The 25808-nt window shown below is 40.8% G+C and overlaps 1 protein-coding gene across 1 annotated transcript; it reads left to right on the forward strand.

The window, feature by feature from the left end:
• Nucleotides 1-3579: 3579 nt before the first annotated feature.
• Nucleotides 3580-24247, forward strand: LOC310703124 (cytochrome P450 2K1-like). The gene is made up of 9 exons (XM_083495212.1): nucleotides 3580-3805; nucleotides 5516-5678; nucleotides 7822-7971; nucleotides 8393-8553; nucleotides 10144-10317; nucleotides 14728-14875; nucleotides 16757-16941; nucleotides 23433-23574; nucleotides 23961-24247. Exons 1-9 carry the CDS (start codon nucleotides 3623-3625, stop codon nucleotides 24146-24148), a joined length of 1494 nt encoding a protein of 497 aa, XP_083351338.1. The 5' UTR covers nucleotides 3580-3622; the 3' UTR covers nucleotides 24149-24247.
• The last annotated feature ends 1561 nt before the right edge of the window (nucleotides 24248-25808 follow it).

A 25808-nucleotide genomic window follows, 5' to 3' on the forward strand; every position in this document is an offset into this window, starting at 1 on the left:
ATAATAGAATTAATAAGGATCAAATGGGCTTCCTCCCGGGGAGACAATTAAGGGATAACGTAAGAAATGTGATCAATATCATTGACTATTTGGATACTAAGATAGATAAACAGGCGGCTCTGGTATTTATAGATGCCGAAAAGGCATTCGACAATATTTTGTGGAGCTTCCTGAAGAAAAGCTTGGAATTTATGGGAATGGGAGAAAAATTTAGAAGAGGTATAGAAACAATCTACCACGAACAAAAGGCAAAACTGGTAATAAACAATACTACAACAGAGTCTTTCAATATATATAAAGGGACTAGACAAGGCTGTCCCCTGTCTCCGCTACTGTTTATAACAGTATTAGAAATACTCAATAAAAGATTGAGAGAAGCAATAGAGGTTAAAGGAATTAAGGTGGGAAAGAGAGAATATAAAATCAAAGCTTTCGCGGACGACATCGTACTAACTCTAGAAGACCCCAAAAACAGTGTAAAAGAAGCCTTACAAAAATTTGAAGAGTTCGGTACGGTGTCAGGACTTAAGGTAAACAAAAATAAAACTAAAATGTTGGTTAAAAACCTAACTAAGGAAGATTTGATAGATTTAGAACAAAGGGCGGGAATTATGATAGCTAAGAAAATAAAATACCTAGGAGTGTGGATTATGACAAAAAACCTGAATCTGTATAAAGATAATTATGAGGCCACATGGAAGAACATAAAGAAAGATCTGGAAATTTGGAGGAGGAGGAAACTGTCCTTTTTGGGGAGGGTAGCGGTAGTTAAAATGAATGTTTTGTCCAGAATGTTGTTTTTATTTCAAACTATACCTGTTCTTAAAGGTCTAAAACAATGTAAGGAATGGCAGAGAACGCTGGCGAGATATATCTGGCAGGGAAAAAGACCGCGGATAAAAATGAAAATAATGGTAGATAAAAAGGAAAGAGGAGGTTTTTCCCTACCGGATTTGAGCATATACTATGAGGCGGCGTCACTACTATGGTTAAAAGATTGGATAAGACTGGAAAATAGAGATATGTTAGATTTGGAGGGCTTCGATAACAGGTACGGATGGCATTCGTACCTGTGGTACGAAAAGGTGAAGGTTCACAGGGGCTTTTTAAACCATATATTTAGGGGACCAATCTATCAGGTATGGGAGAGAAACAAAAATCTCCTGGAAAGGAAAACTCCCTGGTGGATCTCACCAATAGAGGTGATAAGGATTAGGAAGACCAATATGGAAGAAAAGAATGCCACCTATGAAGAACTGACAAATAAAACAGAGCAAGGAATTAAACTTAGACCGTATGAGGAGACTAAAAATCTATTTAGTGTCTGGTTGCAAATATCACCAGGTGAATGAGCTTCTAAAGCAGGACAAAAGGAAAACGGGGTTTGAAGATCAAAAATCTAAATTTCATGTGGAGGTAGTGGAAGGTAAAAACAAAACACTGTCCAGGATATATGACATATTGCTAGAATGGCACACAAAGGACGAGGAGGTGAAGGAGGCAATGATCAAATGGGCTATAGCCATTGGCCACAATATTGACTTTGAACGGTGGGAGGAATTGTGGAATAGTAGTATAAAGTTCACGGCGTGTATGACACTGAGGGAAAATATCTGGAAAATGATATATAGGTGGTACCACACACCGGTGAAACTCGCAAAAATGTATAGGTTAAAGAATAAGAGATGCTGGAAATGTGGTGAAGCGGAAGGCGATTTCTATCACATGTGGTGGTCATGTAATAAAGTGAAGGGATTCTGGGAATTAATCTACAACGAGATTAAAAAAATATTTAAATACACTTTTCCCAAAAGACCCGAAGCCTTCCTGCTAGGAATGATAGGGAAAGAAATTAAAAAAGAAGACAAGACCATATTTTTTTATGCCACCACAGCCGCAAGAACTATGTTGGCACAAAACTGGAAAATGGAAATCATACCTAGTATAAATGATTGGCAGGTTAAAATGGCAAGCTATGCTGAACTTGCTAAACTAACACTTAGAATACGAGACCAGGATGAACAGAAATTCCAGGAAAATTGGAATAAATATTGGAACTATATTGGAATTAATGTGTAGAGGAAACTGGCGGGGCTGAAACAAACCTAACAGTGAATGATAATTCACAGTTTTAATAAAATAATGCCATATCAATCTGAATTGGAGCTTTTGATTAAGAGTGCAGATGCACAGATCACTTTTTAAGCCTGGGTGTTCCACGATTTCAAAAAAAAAACCCCAGAGAATTCTCTACCTCCAAGAAAAAAAACCCCTCCAACAAAACAGATATCTAAATATGAGTAACACATGTGCATTTATTTTGAAAATAATTGTCAGAGAACTCTTTGCTGCTAGTTGCATGAAGTTTGCACCCTGCACGTCTCGAGCCGAGAGAGGGGGCGAGGAGCTGTGGCTGTGCCCTTGCCCCCCAACATGCACGTGATTCAGGCCGAGCGCTGCACCCCATTTGGGATCGGGGCCGGCAGGCAAGGCTAGGTGCAGTGTCGGAGCTGACTGAGCCCCCTGGCCATGTGCAGTCTACCTGGCCATGTGCAGTCTACCTGTTTCTGCAGGGGAATTCCAGATGAAGGACCCTCCCACCAGCCGCTCCCTGCCTTAGCCCAGCCTCTGGCCAAGTGAGCATGCAAGGCTGGAACGTTTCCTCTAACTTGAGGGAGCCCAACCCCCTGCAATGTAGGAATCTCTGCTAAAGCATCCAGGACAGATGGCCACCCAACCTCTCCATAAAAACCTCCAAGGAAGGAGAGTACGCCCCCTTCCGAGGGAGACTGTTCCACTGAGGAATAGATCTCACCGCCAGAAAGTTCTTACTTCATGCACATTTAAAAAAGGATTTTGAACCTCTTGCAGTGCAGGGCATTGGGCCAGGAGCAGAGCAAGGGGGTTGCGGAATTTTTTTTTGTCACCCTCCCCACCCATGAATCCCAAGCTGACAGCGAGCGGCCCCAGCAAAGTGGTGAAGCTCCCCCCCTTCCCCTGGCTTGCTGTAGGCTTGGGAGTCATGGGGGGGTGACAAAAAAAATTCCACACCAGGTACCACCTGAGCTTGCTACTCTTCTGGCTCTGCTGAGATGTCAGTGGGATGCTCCCAGTCCAAGCGTGGTCGAGGCCACTGGAGGGGGGGGCTGGGGCTCTGCGCAGCCTCCTTGGTTGTCGTGTTGGGAAACCTTGGTTACCCCCCAATCATGGTTGTGGCGGCAGCCGTGGTGGCAGTACTGGGACCAGCCAGGCAGCGCCATTGGTGCTTGTGGTCCTCAGGAGCTCCATGCTGCTGTGGCGCTTGCCATCTTGCCTCTCCAGAAGTCCATACTGCTGCACTTTCGGAAATCCATCCCTGAATGCAGTTCAATAATCACTCCAAAGAATTTCAACATACTGCTGCCCTTTACTCCCCTTATAACAGATTAATTTTACACATAATCTGGGTGACAGATCTGCATCCAGGTTCAAGAGAGTTTAATAATGGTTTAATGTTTAGCTCGAGACGGTACCTGGCATAATATATATGCTGCTCACTACAGTTGCAAGACATTGTCCTCAACCAAACTGCACTGTAGCTTTCATTATAACCACTGCAAAACAAATTGCTTGCAGAAACAAAATGGATTGGACAGAACCGATTCCAGCGTTGTTCCTCTTTATCCTTATGGTTTACTTTGTTTTGAAACTGGGCACTTTCTGGAACAAGAGCTCCCAAAATCTTCCACCAGGACCAAGGCCTTTACCTCTCATTGGGAATCTCCACATCATGGATCTCAAGAGGCCTCACAGAACCATGTTAAAGGTAAAGATTGCAGTTCTTCCCATGGCAAGGCTGAAGGGTACTGGGGCAGCCCAGTCAGCAGAGCGGAGTAGAAAATTAGTATTATTATTAATAATATTAATAATAGAATACATTTTGTTCTTTTAGAGCCTATAAATCTCATCTTCTCTTTGTGTGCTACAGAACCGCCTCTTAACTTTTCCAATCATAGGACCTAGTTGCAATTTATAACTGGTAATTTGAACAAGGTGTCTGGGGGTGTCTGGTGTTGAATCCCATTTGACTCTGCCTCCATCTTCAAGGATTCAAAAGTGCCAATACAAACCTTGCCCAGCCCAGCCTCCTCCTTCAGCCTATCTTTCTAAACTAGATTTGAGAGGTGCCATTAAAGGTATAATCACTTTTATCCTTACAACTGCCTAATTTGTTCTGTTTTTCTGATTATTCCCAGCAAATATTTGTGCTGCCACAACTGAATAATAATAATAATAATAATTTATTATTTATACCCTGCCCATCTGGCTGGGTTTCCCCGGCCACCCAACAGACTAAGAACATGATAAAACATCAAACATTAAAAACTTTCCTTAAAAGGACTGCCTTAAGGCCCTGAGCCCTGGACCTGAGTGTCCAGGCTGAACGGTGGGGGTGGAGACGCTCCTTCAGGATACTGGGCCGAGGCCATTTAGGGCTTTAAAGGTCAGCACCAACAATTTGAATAGTGCTTGGAAACATACTGGGAGCCAACGTAGGTCTCGGCAGCCACTCCCAGTCACCAGTGTAGCTACCGCATTCTAGACTTGTTGCAGTTTCCGGGTCACCTTCAAAAGTAGTTCCACATAGAGCACATTGCAGTAGTACAAGCAGGAGATAACCAGAGCATGCACCATTCTGGCAAGACAGTTTGCTGGCAGATAGGGTCTCAGCCTGCGTACCAGATGGAGCTGATAGACAACTGCCCTGGCCACAGAATTGACCTGCGCCCCCATCAACAGCTGTGAGTCCAAAATGAATCCCAGGCTACACATCTGGTCCTTCAGAGGCACAGTTACCCCATTCAGGACCAGGAGTCCTCCACACCTGCCTGCCTCCTGTCCCCGCAAAACAGTACTTCTGTCTTGTCAGGATTCAACACCCGTCTGTCAGCCACCATCCATCCTCCAACCGCCCTCCAACACTCACACAGGACCTTCACTGCCTTCAATTGTTTTTATTTAAAAGAGAGGTAGAGCTGGTTATTATCCGCATATCCCACAAGTGAGAGCCCAGGAGCCTGAACACTCATCCCCCAACACCACTTTCTGGACACGCCGCAGGAAGAAGGAGTGAAACCACTGTATAACAGTGCCCCCAGCTCCCAGCCCCTCTAGACGGTCCAGAAGGATGTCATGGTCGATGGTATCAAAGGTCACAGAGATCCAGCAGAACTAGGAAACAGCTTTCACCTTTGTCTCTAGCCCGCCGGAGATAATCGAGCAGCACAACCAAGGCAGTTTCAGTTTCATGATGAGGCTTGAATCCCAAATGGAAGGGATCCAAATGGCCCGCATCCTCTAGACGTTCCTGGAGTTGTTCAGCAACCACCCGCTCAATCACCTTGCCCAAGATTGGAAGATTTGAGACTGCGTGGTAGTGAATGCAGTCTTGGTTTTGTCAGAGACAAATTGCATTAATATATTCTTTGGGTATGCCAGAACTCTGTTTCTCACTTTTTCTTCTGTTGAATTCCAGCTGTCAAAGCAGTATGGCCCTGTCTTCAGCATCCAAATGGGACCCCGAAAAACTGTGGTGTTGGCAGGATATGAGACAGTAAAGGAGGCTCTGGTTAATCAGGCGGACGCATTTGCTGACAGGCCCATCATTCCATTATTTCAAGAGCTTGCACAAGGCTTTGGTGAGGCACCTCCCTTTCTATTGGAACTGGTAATGCTTGCAAACACACACTGGTCCCACCTGGTGAACACAATCTGTTCCCATGAAATGGTTTATAAGATGAGTGTTTGCGAAGCAAGTCATCGAAATCCATTGTTTCTTGTGGGGGAAATCCTTGCCAACTTTTCTTTTCTTATAAATATTTTTATTAGATTTTCCATAAAAAAAACATTTTTACAAAATTATACATCCATTTTTAAGTTAAACCCTTTTTTCCAGAACTTCCCTCAGCTTGTCTGATAATTTTCCGTTTGTTTTTTTATCCTCGTCTCACATTTCCAAATATTATATTGCACTCACATACTCTTAATCACATCATATTTTTTAAACAATATTTCTAACAGTAATTTCACAGAGCTTCTTGAAAGCCAACAAATGTTATTTGCTCATCACAGAAATTTTTAATATATTCTGTAAATTTCTTCCAGTCCTCGGAGAATCTCTGGTCACGTTGGTTCCTAATTCTCCCCGTCAATCTGTCCATTTCTGCGTATTCCATCAGTTTCATCCTCCATTCTTCTTTCGTGGGCATCTCCTCCTGTTTCCATTTCTGTGCCAGCATAATTCTGGCTGCTGTTACTGCATACAAAACTAATTTCACATCTTTTTTACTAATTTCATTATCCAGTATTCCCAATAAGAAAGCTTCTGGTTTTTTAACAAAAGTATATTTCAACATTTTCTTTAACTCATTATAGACCATCTCCCAGAAGCTTTTTACCTTCTTACATTCCCACCACATATGGTAAAATGTTCCTTCTGTCTCCTTACACTTCCAACATTTATTACACACTTTATACATTTTACCCAGTTTTACTAGTGTTATATACCATCTATATAACATCTTCATAACATTTTCCTTAATCGTTGTACAAGCTGTAAACTTTAACCCATCCTTCCATAATTTAGTCCATTTCTCAAATTCAATATTATATCCGAAATCTCTAGCCCAACTAATCATTACAGATTTAACCTCTTCGTCCACAGTATTCCATTCCAACAATATTTTATACATTTTAGATAAAATTTTCACTTCATTGTTTAAGATTTCTTGTTGAAATCTAGATTCTTTTTCAGAATATACCCTCTCTAAAAACTCTTTTTTAAACATTTCATTTACCTGAAAATAATGCAGCCAATCCTTAACATACTCTTTTACTTCTTCATATGGTTTCAATTTCCACTTATTTCCTTCCCTTTTTAATAGTTTCTCATATGTTATCCATCTCCCACTCATATTTATCTTTTTAATACTCATAACCTCTAATGGTGATAACCAATGTGGAATCTTTGGTTCTAATACATTTTTATACCTATTCGAAACTCCAATCAAAGATCCTCTAAAGATGTGGTTTTCAAACCCTTTATGTATTCTTTTTTTATCATACCATAAATACGTGTTCCAACCGAATCTATTATCATAGCCTTCTAAATCCAATAATTCAATCCTTGCCAATTTTTCAACCCACCTCAGTGCCTTTGACATTGACAGAGTATCTGCAGGCACTAGGCTGAGAATGTGTCACAAAAAGTGTCACCTGTGGATTTCTGAAGATCAAGCTAAAATGTTAGAAAGAGTGGACCAGGTCAGCCTTTTTTGGTCCTGACTTTCAGTGGATAAGTGGTGCTCTGTTGAAGAAGCAAAAATGGAGACCATTTAAAGCAAACCTTTCTCATTCCCACCTTCTTCCCAACAGTCATATTGTAGAGGAGGGGGAGAATGAGACAGGAGGATTGTGAATAATAGTCACACAGCAAAGTAATTCCACACACCAAGGGGAAACTGACTGACCATTTTCTGCCCCAGACTATATAGAGACGAAAAATGAAGGAGGCATAATGGAATACAAAATAACAAGCTGAGTTCTGCTGGGACCCCTGACATGTAAAAACCACCCTCTACTCTATCCTACACTTAGTAGGGGAAAATATTGTTCCATGTGTTCTCAGGTCATGCTCTGATGACACAGCTGCCAGCTCCGAAGTCTGAATGGGAGAATAGCTGGGATCCATTCTCAGTTCCATGGAAGAAATGCAGAACACAATTTATTGATTCTTTATTCAATGGCCATACAAACATGATACCTTTATTCCCGTCTCTTCAGGTGTAATTCTGTCTAATGGTGAAAACTGGAAAATGATGCGGCGGTTTGCTTTAAGCACATTACGGGACTACGGAATGGGAAAGAGGACTATAGAGGATAGAATTGTTGAGGAATGCAGTGTCCTGATAAAGAAATTTGAATCTTATGAAGGTGGGTTGGTGTTTTCCTCTGGTGCATAGCTACACTACCATTGTTTAAAGGTGCCAAGACTATTGTGTTACATATTCCTAACTTCCAGAAGCACAGATCCCAGGGTTCCCTGCAATTGGTCTGTTCCTGTAATGTGCAGATTGTACTGCAATAACTCCTGTGACTTCCAAGCATTTCTTAGCCCAGCTATGGCCACATCCAGCAGCACTTAAGATCAGTTTATTTATATTGTTTAATGATATCCCCCAACTTGCGTTAGCAAGTTCTATATCTTAGCAGAGGAAACAGGAAGTTTTCTCCTGGCTGGTAGAAAGCATCCCATAGCATGTCCATTCTAGGAATGTTGTACTTGACTCCTATGTTTTTTACATCCCACATTTTTAAAAGAATATTTTTGTTTAACTGTCATATTTATGTATAGGAAACCCATTTGAGACCAGCACAATTATGAATGCAGCTGTTGCCAATATCATAGTGGCCATACTACTAGACAAGCGATTTGATTATGAAGATCCCACATACATAAGACTTCTGAAGTTGGTCAATGAAAGTGCCCTGCTTTTTGGAAGCTTCTCAGTCACGGTAATCTATTTTTTCCATTTAAAACAAACAGTTGAGGGGCCACCAGGTGGCGCATTGGAAGATGGCCAACAATAACATCTCTCCGACCCACACGAGGTAATTAAGAGGCTGCTATGGGAAGTATGCAGCCTTCCCGCCCCCCCCCCAAGTACATGGGGGGGACTGCCTTGCCAGCGGTGTCCATAATTCACACCCGGATTCGAAAGAACGGGGTGCGGACACTTGGCAAAAGCCCTCAGGTGAAGTCGGCTCTTCCTGACGCTGTCTCCAATCAGCGCACTGGTTCGCTTTAGCTCGAAATATATAATTGGAAACATATAATTGGAAAGAAGCTAAAGCACATACATCAAGCGAAGATCGGGAGTTAAGACTGCTGATTAATGGATCTCTGTGAGCGGAGCGGCGGGCGGGACAAATAAATCAAGTGATGAATCACTATTAAGAGACTGTTATGTTTGGAGTGAAACGGAAAGGGGGTGGAGGAAAAAACTTTTCTTTCTTTTGCCTTATGTGAGTATTAATAACCCTCCACCCCAGAGAGAAGAATCATTGCATTTTATTAATCACAAGCAGGAATTTAAGAACTGTGTGGAGTGAATTATTGATCAAAGAGAGGATTGGTAAACATTGGAGAACAGAGGAAAGTTTTATGACGCAGTTTTAAATGGCGTCTCGCTAAGACAGGCTTACCTAAGAAGGACGGGGGCAGGAGGACCAGGGTCATCGGAATGTGAATGATGTTTGGAATGTGATCTAGACCTGGCAGAGCCCTCTGAGATATGCTGAGATATGCTTGGCAAGCCTGGGAAAATTGACAGACAGACAGAGGGAAAGATCTTTGTGGAGGTGTGGAAATGGCGTCTGTCTTTATGTGATATGATTTTTGGAGAGTGTAAAACCCACACAGAGGATGTTTGTTTTCAACCCACTTGTGAAGATTATCAGAGATTGCAAAGAAAGGAATATATGATAACAACAAGAAGATGAAGAAAGTAACAAAGAGACTATCTGGACAGAACTGGATAGAACTGTCTAATTAAAGCAGCAATATAAGTGATGCTTGGACCCCTGTTCGGAGCTTGAAGTATGGGTACCCCCAACAAAAATTTAAAAATCTGGCTGTATAATTTGGAACTAATGTGATTTGGAAATAATGTGATTTGATTGGCCTGTTAATAAAAAAATATATCAGAATAAAACAAACAGTTGATTGTAATAACAGTATTCACTAGAAAACACAGAATATTGGTATCTTGAGAAACCTGGTGGTGATTCGAAATATTTAGAAAACTCACACGGCACAGTCATCCCGTAAATATAATAAAGTCTTTTTGGACACACGCTTTCTGGCCTCACTGCCGTTAGGACTCCAAGGACAAGGAAAAACAAGTGATAGTTGGTTCCATGATGGCTCAGAAGGGGCCTCCAAGGGCAGATCTCCCTCTCTGATGATGAACCTCCAGAGGAGAACTGCCATAACCTATTAACCCAGGGTTGCACATAAATTATGCTCTGAGAGACCCAGCTGAGAGTACAATACTGAGTTTTTCTAATGTCTCTTTTTCTTTTTTCACATTTTTATCCTTTCAGCTGTATAACATGTTTCCTGCTCTTGGTTTTCTTTTGGGGGCTCGTAAGACTATCATGCAAAACAGAGATGAAATGTTTGCCTTCATAAATGCCACCTTCATAAAACACCTCAGAGATTTGGATGAAAATGACCAGAGGAGCTTTATTGACTCATTTCTTATCCAACAGCAAGAGGTAATGGAGTCTTTTAAATTGGCCCAGAATAAGCGTTGCCATTTTCAATTCATGTTTTAAGGGCATATTCGCAAGTGAATGCATAAGTTGTAGTCAGGAAGTCTCACTTCAGAAGGGACCAACCTGGCATACTTCCTCCCCTTTCCCAATAGTCAGCCGTTGTTAATGTGTTACAGAAGTTGCCTCTGCAGGGGCAAAGGTTGCATGCTCAACAGCATTTCTGGGGGGGAAAATCCCTGATCAAGAAAACATGTAATTATAGATAATTATGCAGTGATGAGAGGTAATCAAGTCATAAATATTGGTTGCCAGACTCCCTTTTGATACAAGGGACGATGGGATAATGCCTCATGTACTCAGAAGAAGGCATTCTTTACACTGGAGGAGGAAGCTTTGAGGGTGGGGAGGCATCTCAGAGCAAGGAAAATAGATTGGCCCATGCACTGACCAATCAGCCTTAAATTAGGGCTTCAGTTCTTTTAACCATTACTAAGACTGGAAATGAATATGAATTGGAGTTTCTGCTTATCAATTACCGTAATTTGCTGTTTAGTCGTTTAGTCGTGTCCGACTCTTCGTGACCCCATGGACCAGAGCACGCCAGGCACTTCTGTCCTCCACTGCCTCCCGCAGTTTGATCAAACTCATGCTAGTAGCTTCAAGAACACCATCCAACCATCTCATTCTCTGTCGTCCCCTTCTCCTTGTGCCCTCCATCTTTCCCAACATCAGGGTCTTTTCCAGGGAGTCTTCTCTTCTCATGAGGTGGCCAAAGTATTGGAGCCTCAGCTTCACGATCTGTCCTTCCAGTGAGCGCTCAGGGCTGATTTCCTTCAGAATGGAGAGGTTTGATCTTCTTGCAGTCCATGGGACTCTCAAGAGTCTCCTCCAGCACCATAATTCAAAAGCATCAATTCTTCGGCGATCAGCCTTCTTTATGGTCCAGCTCTCACTTCCATACATCACTACTGGGAAAACCATGGCTTTTACTATACGGACCTTTGTTGGCAAGGTGATGTCTCTGCTTTTTAAGATGTTGTCTAGGTTTGCCATCGCCTTTCTCCCAAGGAGCAGGCGTCTTTTAATTTCGTGACTGCTGTCACCATCTGCACTGATCATGGAGCCCAAGAAAGTAAAATCTCTCACTGCCTCCATTTCTTCCCCATCTATTTGCCAGGAGGTGATGGGCCCAGTGGCCATGATCTTCGTTTTTTTGATGTTGAGCTTCAGACCATATTTTGCGCTCTCCTCTTTCACCCTCATTAAAAGGTTCTTTAATTCCTCTTCACTTTCTGCCATCAAGGTTGTGTCATCTGCATATCTGAGGTTGTTGATATTTCTTCCGGCAATCTTAATTCCGGCTTGGGATTCATCCAGCCCAGCCTTTCGCATGATGAATTCTGCATATAAGTTAAATAAGCAGGGAGACAATATACAGCCTTGCCGTACTCCTTTCCCAATTTGGAACCAATCAGTTGTTCCATATCCAGTTCTAACTGTAGCTTCTTGTCCCACATAGAGATTTCGCAGGAGACAGATGAGGTGATCAGGCACTCCCATTTCTTTAAGAACTTGCCATAGTTTGCTGTGGTCAACACAGTCAAAGGCTTTTGCATAGTCAATGAAGCAGAAGTAGATGTCTTTCTGGAACTCTCTAGCTTTCTCCATAATCCAGCGCATGTTTGCAATTTGGTCTCTGGTTCCTCTGCCTCTTCTAAATCCAGCTTGCACTTCTGGGAGTTCTCGGTCCACATACTGCTTGAGCCTTCCTTGTAGAATTTTAAGCATAACCTTGCTAGCATGTGAAATGAGTGAAATTGTGCGGTAGTTGGAGCATTCTTTGGCACTGCCTTTCTTTGGGATTGGGATGTAGACTGATCTTCTCCAATCCCCTGGCCACTGCTGAGTTTTCCAAACTTGCTGGTATATTGAGTGTAGCACCTTAACAGTATCATCTTTTAAAATTTTAAACAGTTCAGCTGGAATACCATCACTTCCACTGGCCTTGTTATTTGCAGTGCTTTCTAAGGCCCATTTGACTTCACTCTCCAGGATGTCTGGCTCAAGGTCAGCAACTACACTACCTGGGGTGTACGAGACATCCATATCTTTCTGGTATAATTCCTCTGTGTATTCTTGCCACCTCTTCTTGATGTCTTCTGCTTCAGTTAGATCTTTACCACTTTTGTCCTTTATTATGGTAATCTTTGTACAAAATGTTCCTTTCATATTTCCGATTTTCTTGAACAGATCTCTGGTTCTTCCCATTCTGTTGCTTTCCTCTATTTCTTTGCATTGCTCGTTTAAGAAGGCCTTCTTGTCTCTCCTTGCTATTCTTTGGAAATCTGCATTCAATTTCCTGTATCTTTCACTATCTCCCTCGCATTTTGCTTGCCTTCTCTCCCCCGCTATTTGTAAGGCCTCGTTGGACAGCCACTTTGCTTTCTTGCATTTCTTTTTCATTGGGATGGTTTTAGTTGCTGCCTCCTGTATAATGTTGCGAGCCTCCACCCATAGTTCTTCAGGCACTCTGTCCAGCAAATCTAAATCCTTAAACCTGTTCCTCACTTCCACTGTGTATTCATAAGGGATTTGGTTTAGATTGTATCTTACCTGTCCAGTGGTTTTTCCTACTTTCTTCAGTTTAAGCTTGAATTTTGCTATAAGGAGCTGATGATCTGAGCCACAGTCAGCTCCAGGTCTTGTTTTTGCTGACTGTATTGAGCTTCTCCATCTTTGGCTGCAGAGAATATAATCAATCTGATTTCGATGTTGCCCATCTGGGGATGTCCATGTGTAGAGTCGTCTCTTGTGTTGTTGGAAAAGTGTGTTTGTGATGACCAGCTTGTTCTCTTGACAGAACTCTATTAGCCTTTGCCCTGCTTCGTTTTGATCTCCAAGGCCAAACTTGCCAGTTGTTCCTTTTATCTCTTGATTCCCTACTTTAGCATTCCAATCCCCTATAATAAGCAGAACATCCTTCTTTGGTGTCACTTCTATAAGGTCTTGTAAGTCTTCATAGAATTGGTCAATTTCAGTTTCTTCAGCACCAGTAGTTGGTGCATAAACTTGGATTACTGTGATGTTAAAAGGTCTGCCTTGGATTCGTATCGAGATCATTCTATCATTTTTGGGACTGCATCCCAGTACAGCTTTTGCCACTCTTTTGTTGACTATGAGGGCCACTCCATTTCTCTTACGGGTTTCTTGCCCACAGTAGTAGATATGATAGTCATCCGAACTGAATTCGCCCATTCCCGTCCATTTTAGCTCACTGATGCCCAGGATGTCAATATTTATTCTTGCCATCTCATTTTTGACCACATCCAACTTACCCAGGTTCATGGTTCTTACATTCCAGGTTCCTATGCAATATTTTTCTTTACAGCATTGGACTTTCCTTTCGCTTCCATGCATATCCACAACTGAGCGTCCTTTCGGCTTTGGCCCAGCCGCTTCATCAGCTCTGGATCTACTTGTACTTGTCCTCCGCTCTTCCCCAGTAGCATGTTGGACACCTTCCGACCTGAGGGGCTCATCTTCCAGCGTCATAACTTTTATATGCCTGTTGTCTTTGTCCATGGAGTTTTCTTGGCAGGGATACTGGAGTGGCTTGCCGGTTCCTACTCCAGGTGGATCACGTTTGGTCAAAACTCTCCACTATGACCTGTTCATCTTGGGTGCCCTGCTCGGCATAGTTCATAGCTTCTTTGAGTTCTTCAAGCCCCTTCGCCACGGCAAGGCAGTGATCCATGAAGCGGAATTACCGTAATTAGCACCCAGAAAAGGAAACAGGTGGTTGGGTGACAACAAAGTTCTAAAAAACAGGTTGGAAATTATTTCTAAAATCAATCTAATTACTGATGAGTTTGAAGAGTTAAAGCAGATATACAGGCCTGGTGTGCTGGTCCCATGGGTTGCCCGAGAGGCGAGGTCCAAGTCTGTGGTCAAAGGCACAATGTGGAGGCAGTCCGTAGTAGCTGAAGCTGGGTGCAGGGCAGGGAGTCAGGTGAAGTCAGGAACAGGCATGCAAGCAGGGAGACAGGGCGGGTCATGAGCTCAGGCAGGAAAGCAGGACAGGGTTCAGGCAGGAACTGGCAACCAACAATGTTGCTCCCGCAACTTGGGACTGGGGCTGGCCGGCTTTTATCTGCCCCGAGGCATAGGGCAGCCCCGATCCTCTGGTGACTCGCTTCTCCTGGCCTGGAGGCGAGCACTCCTCCTGCAGGAACCCTATATCATCATGATGGCATAGTCTGGAAAACCTGGAATCTCTCACTACTTAGCGACTGGGGTGATGTGCAATGATACTTTGGATCATCGGGTCCAGTCAGGTATTCATTTTTATCTTTGCACATGAAATTTTCTCACTACATTCGTTTTAATCAGTTCATACTCTTTGCAACCCAGGAGGAGAAGAAGAAGAAGACGAATGCATATTTCCACAACGAAAACTTAAAAACTGTTGTGGGTAACTTATTTGCTGCTGGCATGGAGACCACTTCTACCACACTGTGCTGGGGACTGTTACTAATGATGAAATATCCTGAAATTCAGAGTGAGTGCTTTTCATTGGGTTGGCTCCCATTATTCTGAGAAATCTTAATTCCAGTTATATGTAACTAGTAGAGAAATGAAATATTTATAATTTGCATACACACACACACACACACTTGTTCAGTCATAAGTTTTACATTTCAACCTGGACTCCCTCTTTCTGTGGTTCTTTACATTTCATTTCATATTCCTCCATACTCCAAATTATCTCAACATATTCTTCTGTATATATATTCCCGTATATATCCAATAGATTTATTGAAACTGCGGGTTTTTACATTAATCCTGCCAATGTCTTAGTATGTTTACAATTTGTTTGTAAATACACAATAAACCATTTCCATTGCCTTCTAAAAATAATAATAATCTTGTTCTCCCAGTAAGTTTTTCCATTTCTGCGTAGTCCATTAATTTCTGTATCCATTCTTCTCTTGTCGGGACCTCTTCATCGTTCCATTTTTGAGCAAATATTAATCTTGCAGCAATGGTTGCATAAGTAAATAAATTTGTATGAATTTATATAAATGGCATACATAAATAAATTTCTAAATATTCTATACTAAATAAATTTCTAGGTAGTTCTGATCTCATAATTTCCAAAAGAAAAGCTTATGGTTTTTTAAACATCATAAACATCTTTCTCAGTTCATCATATATCATTTCCCAGTAAACTTTAACCTTGTTACAAGACCACCACATATGAAAAATAGTACTTTCTTTCTCTTTACGTTTCCAGAACATATTCAGTTTGGATTTATGCATTTTAGCCAATTTACTAGGTGTCAGGTACCATCTATGAAATATTTTCATATAGTTGTCTCTTAAACTATAATAATTATAATCCTTATCCAACATCGAAATAGGTCGATAGCTCTTAACCAGCTTTGGATCTCTATTTTGTTTATGAATCAAAGTTATGTATACACTCTTCTGGGATTTGGGTAACTCTTCTGTATTCAAAGTTATAGTCATAATATCTTTTAAAGTTTGCATTCGGTAATCTTGTAATTTTTTAATAATATATGCTGAAACTCCATCAGGTCCAGGTGCCTTCTGTAATTTTGCCTGTAAAATTACTTGCTGTAATTGCATCACTGTGACAGGTCTATTCAGAAATGACATTTCAACTTTTGGTATCTTAAGCAGTCTGTTTTCTTCTAAATATTTACCCATTTCTTCTACTTTACCTCATTTGCCTTAATATGGTGCTTTATAATAGATTGCTCTATTATTTTTTTTCAGATTCTCCACAACTCTGCCTCCTACATTTATTCTATCAATGCAGTTTTTTCTTCTTTCTTCTTTATTTGCCAAGCTAATAGTTTCCTTGTTTCTTTGAGGCATATAACTTCCAAGTTTAACTTCTTTACAACATGATCAATTTTATTCACTTAGTCTTATTATTTTGCTTATTTACATTCCCAGTTAGAATTTTCAAAGCCATCTTGTTCCCTATTTATTTGTCTTTTGCCTCTACCTCTGTTGAATCTTCCTTTTCCTGTCCAGCTTCCCTTCCAAATGCTCTTTCTCCAGCTAACTCTTTCCCATATTTTCTCCAAAATTTGTCAGGGTCTGGAGGATCCAAAATCTTTGTTTTTGACCTTTATATGTAAAAGATACCACTTCAGAATATTCCCAGCAGTGATATTTTAATAATCATCCTGGATGAATTTCTCTCCCTCAGTATATCAGGTTATTGTCTAAATTACTTGTCCTTCTTAAAAATACATTTGTTAAATTCTAGAGAGTAAATTTGTGAGCCTATGGAATTGTAGAACAAGTTTGTGGCAGTTTTATGCTTCAGAGATTAATTTTTAAGAGACCTAAGTCACAGAGATAATCTGAGCAGAAAAATAAACGTTTTTCTTTTCGTTGCCACCAGTAAAGGTCCAAGAAGAAATTGCAAAGGTTGTTGGATCTTCTCAGCCAAGAATTGAACACCGAACAAAAATGCCTTATACAGATGCCGTGGTCCATGAGATCCAGAGGTTTGCCAATATCATCCCAACCAACCTGCCACATGCCACGGCTACAGATGTTACCCTCAATGGCTACTTCATTCCAAAGGTGATCCATTTCACTGAACTGCTGCCCACTAGTTACAATATATTTTAAGGCTTTCCTGGGAGTAAGCCCCTTGGACTTCAGTGTGGGTGACATCTGTGCAGACTTGTATAGGATTGCACTGTAAGCATGCAATCTACCCTTCGGAAGGTGTCAGGCATCAGCTTCAACCCATTAAACAGATCTCTCTCTCTTTTTAAAGATATTTATTAAAATTTCAACATATTACAAAAATAAGAGGGGAAAAAATAAAAGAAAGGAGAAAAAAACCAAAAATGAAAATACAAAGTAAAAAACAGTTAAAAACAAATCAGTCTTTCCATATCTTATCTTTCATTTGCTTGTTTCCCTGACCTCCTCACACCTCCCTTTTTTGTATTCCAGTCCAATTTAGTTGATTCAGCAAATCCTTTCCCTCTTTGATTTTATCCTAATCTTTTATCTTAATATATTATAACTTTAGATTATCACCTGTTAACAATCAATTTTTACATATTCCTTTATAACATTACTGCTAAAAACCATTTAACTTCAATCCAACATCATTCTAACATTCATTAATTTTGCAGTATTTCTGTAGATAGTCTTTAAATTTCTTCCAATGTTCTTCCACTGACTCTTCTCCCTGGTCTCGGATTCTGCCAGTCATTTCCGCCAGTTCCATATAGTCCATCACCTTCATCTGCCATTCTTCCAGAGTGGGTAAATCTTGTGTCTTCCAATACTTTGCAATAAGTATTCTTGCTGCTGTTGTAGCATACATAAAGAAAGTTCTATCCTTCTTTAACACCAATTGGCCAACCATGCCCAGGAGAAAGGCCTCTGGTTTCTTCAGAAAGGTATATTTAAATACCTTTTTCATTTCATTATAAATCATCTCCCAGAAAGCCTTAATCCTTGGGCACGTCCACCAAAGGTGAAACAATGTACCTTCAGTTTCTTTACATTTCCAACATTTATTATCGGGCAAATGATAGATTTTTGCAAGCTTGACTGGTGTCATGTACCACCTGTAAATCATTTTCATAATATTCTCTCTTAAGGCATTACATGCCGTAAACTTCATACCTTTGGTCCATAACTGTTCCCAGTCAGCCATCATTATGTTATGTCCAACATCTTGTGCCCATTTAATCATAGCAGATTTCACCATTTCATCCTGAGTATTCCATTTCAACAGCAAGTTATACATCTTTGACAAAATCTTGGTTTTGGGGTCTAACAGTTCTGTTTCCAATTTTGATTTTTCCACCTGGAAGCCAATTTTCTTGTCCAAATTATATGCCTCCATTATCTAATAGTAATGAAGCCAATCTCGCACTTTATTTTTTAGTTTTTCAAAACTCTGCAGTTTCAATTTGTCTCCCTCTTGTTCCAAAATTTCCCAATATTTCGGCCATTTGGCCTCCATATTGAGCTTTTTCTGAGCCTTCGTTTCCATCGGTGACAACCACCTTGGGGTTTTATTTTCAAGTAGGTCCTTATATCTTATCCAGAAATTAAACAATGCTTTCCTGACAATATGATTTTTAAATGCTTTATGTGCTTTGACCTTATCATACCACAAATATGCATGCCATCCAAATACATTATTAAAACCTTCTAAATCCAAAATGTCTGTGTTTTCAAGAAGCAGCCATTTTTTCAGCCAGCAAAAAGCTGCTGATTCATAATAAAGTTTAAGGTCTGGCAGGGCAAATCCACCTCTTTCCTTTGCGTCCGTTAGTATTTTAAATTTTATTCTAGGCTTCTTGCGCTGTCAGACAAATCTAGAAATATCTCTCTGCCATTTCTTGAAACAATCCATTTTATCCAAAATCTGCAATGTTTGAAACAGAAACAACATTCTGGGCAATACATTCATTTTTATTGCAGCAATACGGCTTAGCAGTGAAAGCTTCAAATTTGACCAAATTTCTAAATCTTTTTTCACTTCAGTCCAGCATTTTTCATAATTGTCTTTAAATAGATTCCCATTTTTAGCTGTCATGTTTATCCCCAGGTATTTCACTTTCTTAACCACTGTTAAACCTGTCTCATTCTGAAACCTCTCTCTCTCTCTCAATCGCTGTTAAGTTTTTCTCTAAGACCTTTGTTTTTAACTTATTCAGTTTAAATCCTGCAACCTGACCAAATTCTTGGATCAGTTCCAGAACTCTTTTAGTACTAGATTCTGGCTCCTGTCATGTCAATACTAAGTCATCTGCAAATGCTCTCAATTTGTACTGTTTAGCTCCGACTTGTATACCTTTAACCAATTGGTCCCTTCTAATCATATTCAGCAGGACCTCCAGGACCGATATAAAAAGCAATGCGGAGATTGGGCAACCTTGTCGTGTCCCTTTTTTTACTTGAATTCCTCCGTCACCACGTTATTAACAATTAATTTAGCCTTTTGTTCTGAATAGATTGCATTTATACCGTTTCCAAAGCCTTGACTTACCCCCATCCCCTGTAGATTCTTCTTCATAAAACTCTAAGAAATGTTGTCAAAAGCTTTCTCCGTGTCCACAAATATCAAAACTGCCTTGGTATTAATATTCACTTGTAATTTTTCTAAAATATTGATTATGTTTCTCATATTATCAGACAAGTGTCTACCCGGGAGAAAGCCTGCTTGATCTTTATGAATCTCTTCCACTAACACTTTTTTTAGTCTTTTAGCCAAAATGTCTGCAAAGATTTTATAATCCACATTAAGCAGTGATATGGGACGGTAGTTCTTAAGCTGCGTCTTTTCAGTCTCTGTTTTTGGTATAAGTGTGATATACGCTTCCTTCCATGACTCTGGTGCCCTTTTCCCATCCATTATTTCATTACAGACTTCCTTTAAAGGTTGTACTAACCATTCTTTTAAAGATCTATAGTATCTAGAAGTCAATCCACCCGGTCCTGGAGATTTACCTAATTGCATATTCTGAATGGCACCTTCTACCTCCTGTTCAGTTATTTTATAGTTCAGCATTAATTTATTTTCTTGAGAGATTTTTTGTAATCCATTTATTTTCAAAAATCGATCTACATCAATTTCTTTCTGTGGCCCTTGTGTATATAGTTGTTTAAAATACCTCTGGAAACAGTTTCTAATCTCGACTGGGTTCTGTATGTTCTTTCCTTCCACTTAATAGTGTTTAGTTTTTGTCTTTTTTTCATTTGCCAGGCCAACAATTTCCCACATTTATTAGCCGACTCAAATGTCTTTTGTCTCATTTGTTTAATTTTCCATTCTATCTCCTGATTCATCATTTTCACATATTGTACTTGATATAACTTTATTTCTCTCAAGATCTCTTGCGACTTTGGTTTTATTCTCAATTTCTTTTCACTTTCCTTTATTTTCTCCAAAATTTTATCCTTCTCATTTTGGATTCTCTTCTTTATTGCATTCTGTTGTATCAGGAACCCTCTCATAACCGCTTTGCTTGCGTCCCAGATTACTCTTTTTTCAAGATTAGTGTTCATATTTATCTCAAAATAGTCTCTCAAGGTTTTTTGGGCCTTCTTAGTCACTTCTTCATCTCTAAATAAGGTGTCATTCATCCTCCATCTGAAAGAGCCGGTTGGTGTTAGTTTCATCTCCATCTTCACAGCATTATGGTTGGAGCAGGTTTTTGGACAAATTTCCACTTTTCTTGTCTTTGGTGTCATTCCTCTAGTTACCCATATTTGGTCAATTCTTGTCCATGTCATTTTGGTTTCAGAGAAGAAGGTTCCCTCTCTACCCAAGGGATTCTTTGTTCTCCAGATATCAACTAAGTCCAAGTTGTCTGTCATCTCAAAAAATGTTTTCGGTAGTCTACCATCCTTAGTGACTACCTGTCTTTGTGCCTTGTCCATATTTGTGGATACCACTCCGTTCATATCCCCCATCAAAATCACATTATAGTCCAAATAGTCCATCAAGGTCTCATGCAACTTTTTAAAGAATTCAGATTTCCCCTCATTTGGTGCATAAACTCCTACTATTAAAAATTTCTCTCCTTGTATTTGAATTTCGATTGCCGCAAATCTTCCTTGGTCATCCTTAAAGATAAATTTCGATGATAATCTCTCCTTTGCATAAATCACTACTCCTCTTTTTTTTTAACTTTGTCCGATGAGATAAACTCCTGACCCAGTCTTTTGTTAATCAATACTTTTCTATGTAGCCTTATCACATGTGTTTCCTGTAGACAAATCAAGTCCAATTGTTCCTTTTTTAATAAATGAAAAACTCTTCCTTTTCTGGGGGGAGTTGAGACCATTCGTATTCCAGCTTAATAGTTGCAGAGCCATGATGTAGTTACTTTGCTTTTCCTCCAACTGCGCCAAGTGTTTGTTCTTGTTCTGTCGGTGGTATCGCTTTCTCTAGGCAGTCCAGTCCAAAAGGTAGTGTTGCAATGTCTAATATTCTTCTTTCTGGTGCTCTTAGCTCTTCTCCAGATTCTTTCTGCAGGTCTTCTCCGTGGTCTTTCAAAAATCTTTCTTTGTCGTCCACTGATCTTATTTTTATCTTTCTTCCTTTGAAGCTGAAAGACAGGCCTTGGGGAAATTCCCACCTAAAGATAATTCTGTTGCTTCTCAACAGGGCAACCAAATCTCCATAACTGGACCTAAGGTCCAAAAGATATTTCGGAATGTCTTTAAATATTTCCACTCTTGACTGATGTATTTCCAAAGTCTTCTGACAGTGCAGACTCAAGATTTTGTCTCTCTCCTCTTTTGTTCTGAGGGTGATCAAACAGTCTCTCACCCTGTTCTTCTTCCCCCCTCTTCCAAGCCTGAAAGCACTCACTATCTTAGAATCTTCCTTCTCCAAATCTAGGTCCCAAAAGTCTGCAAATTCCTGCATAAGAAAGTCAGTCAGATTGTCTTTCTCAAGTTCAGGTATGGCCCTGATTCTCAAATTCGTTTGTTTCTCCTTCAATTCAATCATAGACAACATCGACCTGTGGTCCTCGAGTTGCCTATGTATCGGTGGTATCTTTTCTTCTACAGCAACTGCTATTTCCTTTGCTTCTTCAGCTGTCTTTCGGGTCAAAGTGGATTCCTGTAGCAGTTTCTCAATAGTTTCTGTATTAGTATTCACCTTCTGTCCCAGATTATTAATGCTTGTAGTATTTTGATCAATTTTAATTGATGCTTCAGCTACTTGTTTACTTAATTTTTCCAAAGATTCATTAATTTTGCCTAGTGCCAGAGCTAAAACATCTTCAGATGCCATTCCTTTTGGTTTAGGTTGTACAGATGCAGCCCCTGATGGTGCAGAGGGGCTAGATGCTGATGCTCTTCGCTGCAGCCCAGTGTCTGGGCAAAAAGATCTACCAGACCTCGTTGTTTTTTCTTGAAGCAAATCTATCTTTTCTTTTCCATCTGCCATAACACTCTAGTTAAAGCCCAAGGTCAGTCCCACAGCCAGAATTTGTTTTGAAGTGGAAAATTCCCTTGGCCCAGTTATTGTTGTAACAATTTCAAACTTCTTCTAGGGGGACACAGTAACAGTCAAAACTTGTTGCATTAAAAAAGTAACCCTTTTTAGTCCCCCAATTCACAAAATAGACAACAGTTTCAATTTCAATTAGTTTCCAGTTACTTCAAAACCAGGAGAAGCCAGCCAGAAACATTGTATCTCTCTTGCAGAGTTAGCTGTCAAAAAGTACTCTATTCACCAACAGCGCATTTCACAGTACTGCATTCTTATTGTCCATTGGCAGCCCGTTCCCAGGTTTTAAGCGGTGGATTTTAGCTTCCTTTCCTCTCTTTTTGCAGGAAAATATAGTTCACACCTTTCCCCCCTCCTCTCCTGCAGCCAAGGGGGGAAATCGCTTGCTTTGATGTTAGGATTATAGTCCTTTTCAAACGACTTTCCAGGTCTTAGCTTACAACTTCTTTGCTTTACTCTATTTACAAGAAATGGAAGGCGGACTTCCTGTTTATGCCTCCCCGCTTCGGTGCCGAATTAAGTCTTTGTTTTCCTTTATTTCCAAATTTAACCTACTCACGGGTAGTTGTTTTTGCAGCCAGATTGTCACAGGAAAAAGGCAGCGCTCTCCGGTAACAGCTGTGCGGCTTCGCTCCACGGAAGAAGCAGTTGACTCTCAGCACCGCGCCGCTTGCCCTGCTTCGCTCCGGAGCCCGTAATTGGGTTCCTTTACAAATTGGGGGGGGCGAAAGGTGCCCGCCGAGTCCCACGGTCACAGGCTTCACCCGCCTGTGATTTTTTAAAGGGTCCCCGCTTCGCCGTAGCGGAACAGACCCAATTTCCGTAGAGCCGGTCCCTCCGAGTCAGAGGGAATCTGCCATTACCGATGGCGCCACCCCGGAAGTCCTCCAACACATTAAACAGTTCTCAGTGGAAAGGAGCACAAGGTTGGAAAAGAAACCATTTCTAGTGGGAGATCATGGTCAAACAAAAGACATTTCTCGGATTAACTCAAATCTCATTTCTCCTACACTATTTATTGTACCAGAGGCATATGCTTTATATTAAAATGACTCTTGCTTTGCCTTTGCAGGGGACATTCATCATACCATTGCTGTCCTCTGTGCTGCAAGATGAATCTCAATGGGAGAAACCACATAAATTCTACCCTGAGCATTTTCTTAACTCTGAAGGAAAATTCGTAAAGAGAGATGCTTTCATGCCTTTCTCTGCAGGTAATTTTTTTTACTTTTGGGTATATCTGCATAGTGTGTACTTCGTCAATGGGATTTTTACATGCATGGAATGTAACCTATTGTGAAAAGGCTTACCTTTTCTTAAATCACATTCTGTTGCTGTGGCCATTTCTGCCACTAGATCTGGCCACCATTGGTGTGCGGTCCGTAGAATGTTGCTCACCTGGGAATGGGGCCTTCAGGCTGAAAAGACACCCCCCACCCCAGCATTGCAGGATGGCTCATATTGGGAGTTCATAATTCTTTTAAGATGGGCACCGTGAGCTGTTATTTTATTTCTGCATTTCCTTCTGCTTCAAAATATTAGGGATGTTATTAAGCAACTGCCTAAACCCAATTTCTCTGCTGCCTGTGTGTCCTTACAGGTCGGAGAGCATGTTTAGGTGAGACTCTTGCCAAAATGGAGCTCTTCCTCTTCTTCACAAGTCTCCTGCAGAGATTCACCTTCCAGCCACCCCCTGGAACATCTCAGGAAGACCTGGACCTTACTCCTGCTGTTGGGCTTACAACACCACCCATGCCCCACCAGCTCTGCGCTCTGCCACGTTTCTAAGACTCACAAGCTCCAGGCTTGCTTAGCCTACCTGTGTGTGCAATGCAAGCCTTTCTTAAAACACCCCTGTGCGGCAAGGGTATTTGGGTTGAGTAGCCTAGTGGTCAATCAACAAAGCTGGTTCATTTATTCCCATGTTAACATATACTTTCAAAGATCTTGAAGCATCATATTCCCAGGTAGATGTGCAGAGAATTGTGATCAAGACAAAAAAGGGTCTGGAAACCATGCCTTATGAGGAATAGTTGAGGAAGTTGGGTATGTTAGCTTCTGTGGCTGCAATGTATTCTGATTCTGAACTGTATTTGTTGATGTCAGGCAATGGCTTTGTTTCCTCCGGGTTCTTTAAAAAGTCTGTAATAATAGATCTGGCAACTGGGTTTGCTTGTGGCATCTCCATGCTGTCAATTAGTTCAGTGACTTTCTGCTTCTGGCTTAGAACAGGGACATCCAACTCCCACAAGACTGCAATCTACTCACGGCAGGGGGGGGGGGGACTGGCAGCCAAAGTTGTTCAGCTTCTTTTAGAGAGGAAAGTTCCATTTTAGGGGTTAAGGCCAAGCTTGTTGAGTCTTTTTTATGGAGAAAATCTCCGTTATTAAGGGGGAAATGTCAGACTATAGTAAGAGGGAGAGGGGATTAGTCATTCACCAAAAGATCGCTATGGAAACAATTTGCCTCACAGCGAAAATTCTGTCTTCAGTTCCAGCGATCAGCTGAATATGGTGGGTGGGGAGAGGGGAAGGGTCACCTGCTCTGAGGCAAAAACAAAGGAAAAGGAGCGAGCGAGTGACCAGAACCTCCCGGGTATCGATCAGTTGATCCCGATCAACCTGTTGGTTATCCCTGGAATAAAACAACCATCTTCCATCTTCTCTCTGTATCTGAATGAACTTTCTCTGAGAGTCTGGATTAGCTTAAGGCTTCCCGCATCAATGGAATTCTGACTGGTCATATGAAAAATGAAAATGGTGGAAATGTGTCAAATTCAAAATCAAAACTTCAATCTCCACAAGAGGAAAAACTCAAAACCTTCTCCGCCTAGCTTCTGCTCTGAGAGGGAAGAGGGAGCTGATCCCATTCACAATAGAGACAAGGGAAGTCACCATGGTCTCACCAGGAAATAGAAAAAAAATGTTTGGTTTGAATCTCTCTTCTCTCTTAAGAAAATCCAGCCACATCCACTAAAATACTTTGAATTTTGTCTTAGCTGGGCCCCATAACTTTTGTAGGAATGGATTTAGGCACCATGAGAGGATGGACTGCTTAGTTATTATCCTTCCTTGCTCACATTCTTGCATGTCATATGCTCTAATGTATACAAAGATATAACCTAATGCCACCATGTTCAACTGTTTCAAGATGAAAATGAATAAAAATTATGCTAAAAAGAAAAATATTTGTGTTTTTCAATTGGAGAAAGTTCAGGAAATACTGAACACAATACAGTTGTACCTAATTAAGGTGGAATGATTTCATCTGCAAATGATTTCACAATGGTGCTCTCTACTCCCAGTCTAACTAACAAACAAACTAAATTTACAGGTAATCCTGAGTGATGAGTTCACTGCATTCTAGAGCATTTTAATCTGTTCTGGAAAGCATTAGTTTCTGCAAGTAAGCACCAACCACTTGAGTAAACATTAAAATGAAAGGCAAA

Source organism: Podarcis liolepis (assembly GCF_965112155.1).
Source record: "Podarcis liolepis genome assembly, chromosome: 3".
Taxonomy (NCBI): domain Eukaryota; kingdom Metazoa; phylum Chordata; class Lepidosauria; order Squamata; family Lacertidae; genus Podarcis; species Podarcis liolepis.

Excerpts from the sequence above, each read along its gene's own strand:
- LOC310703124 (XM_083495212.1), top strand. The coding sequence starts at position 3,623 with ATGGATTGGACAGAACCGATTCCAGCGTTGTTCCTCTTTATCCTTATG. Across the intron at positions 14,876-16,756 it reads GAAATATCCTGAAATTCAGA|TAAAGGTCCAAGAAGAAATT; the intron begins GTGAGTGCTTTT and ends CGTTGCCACCAG. Across the intron at positions 16,942-23,432 it reads ATGGCTACTTCATTCCAAAG|GGGACATTCATCATACCATT; the intron begins GTGATCCATTTC and ends TTGCCTTTGCAG.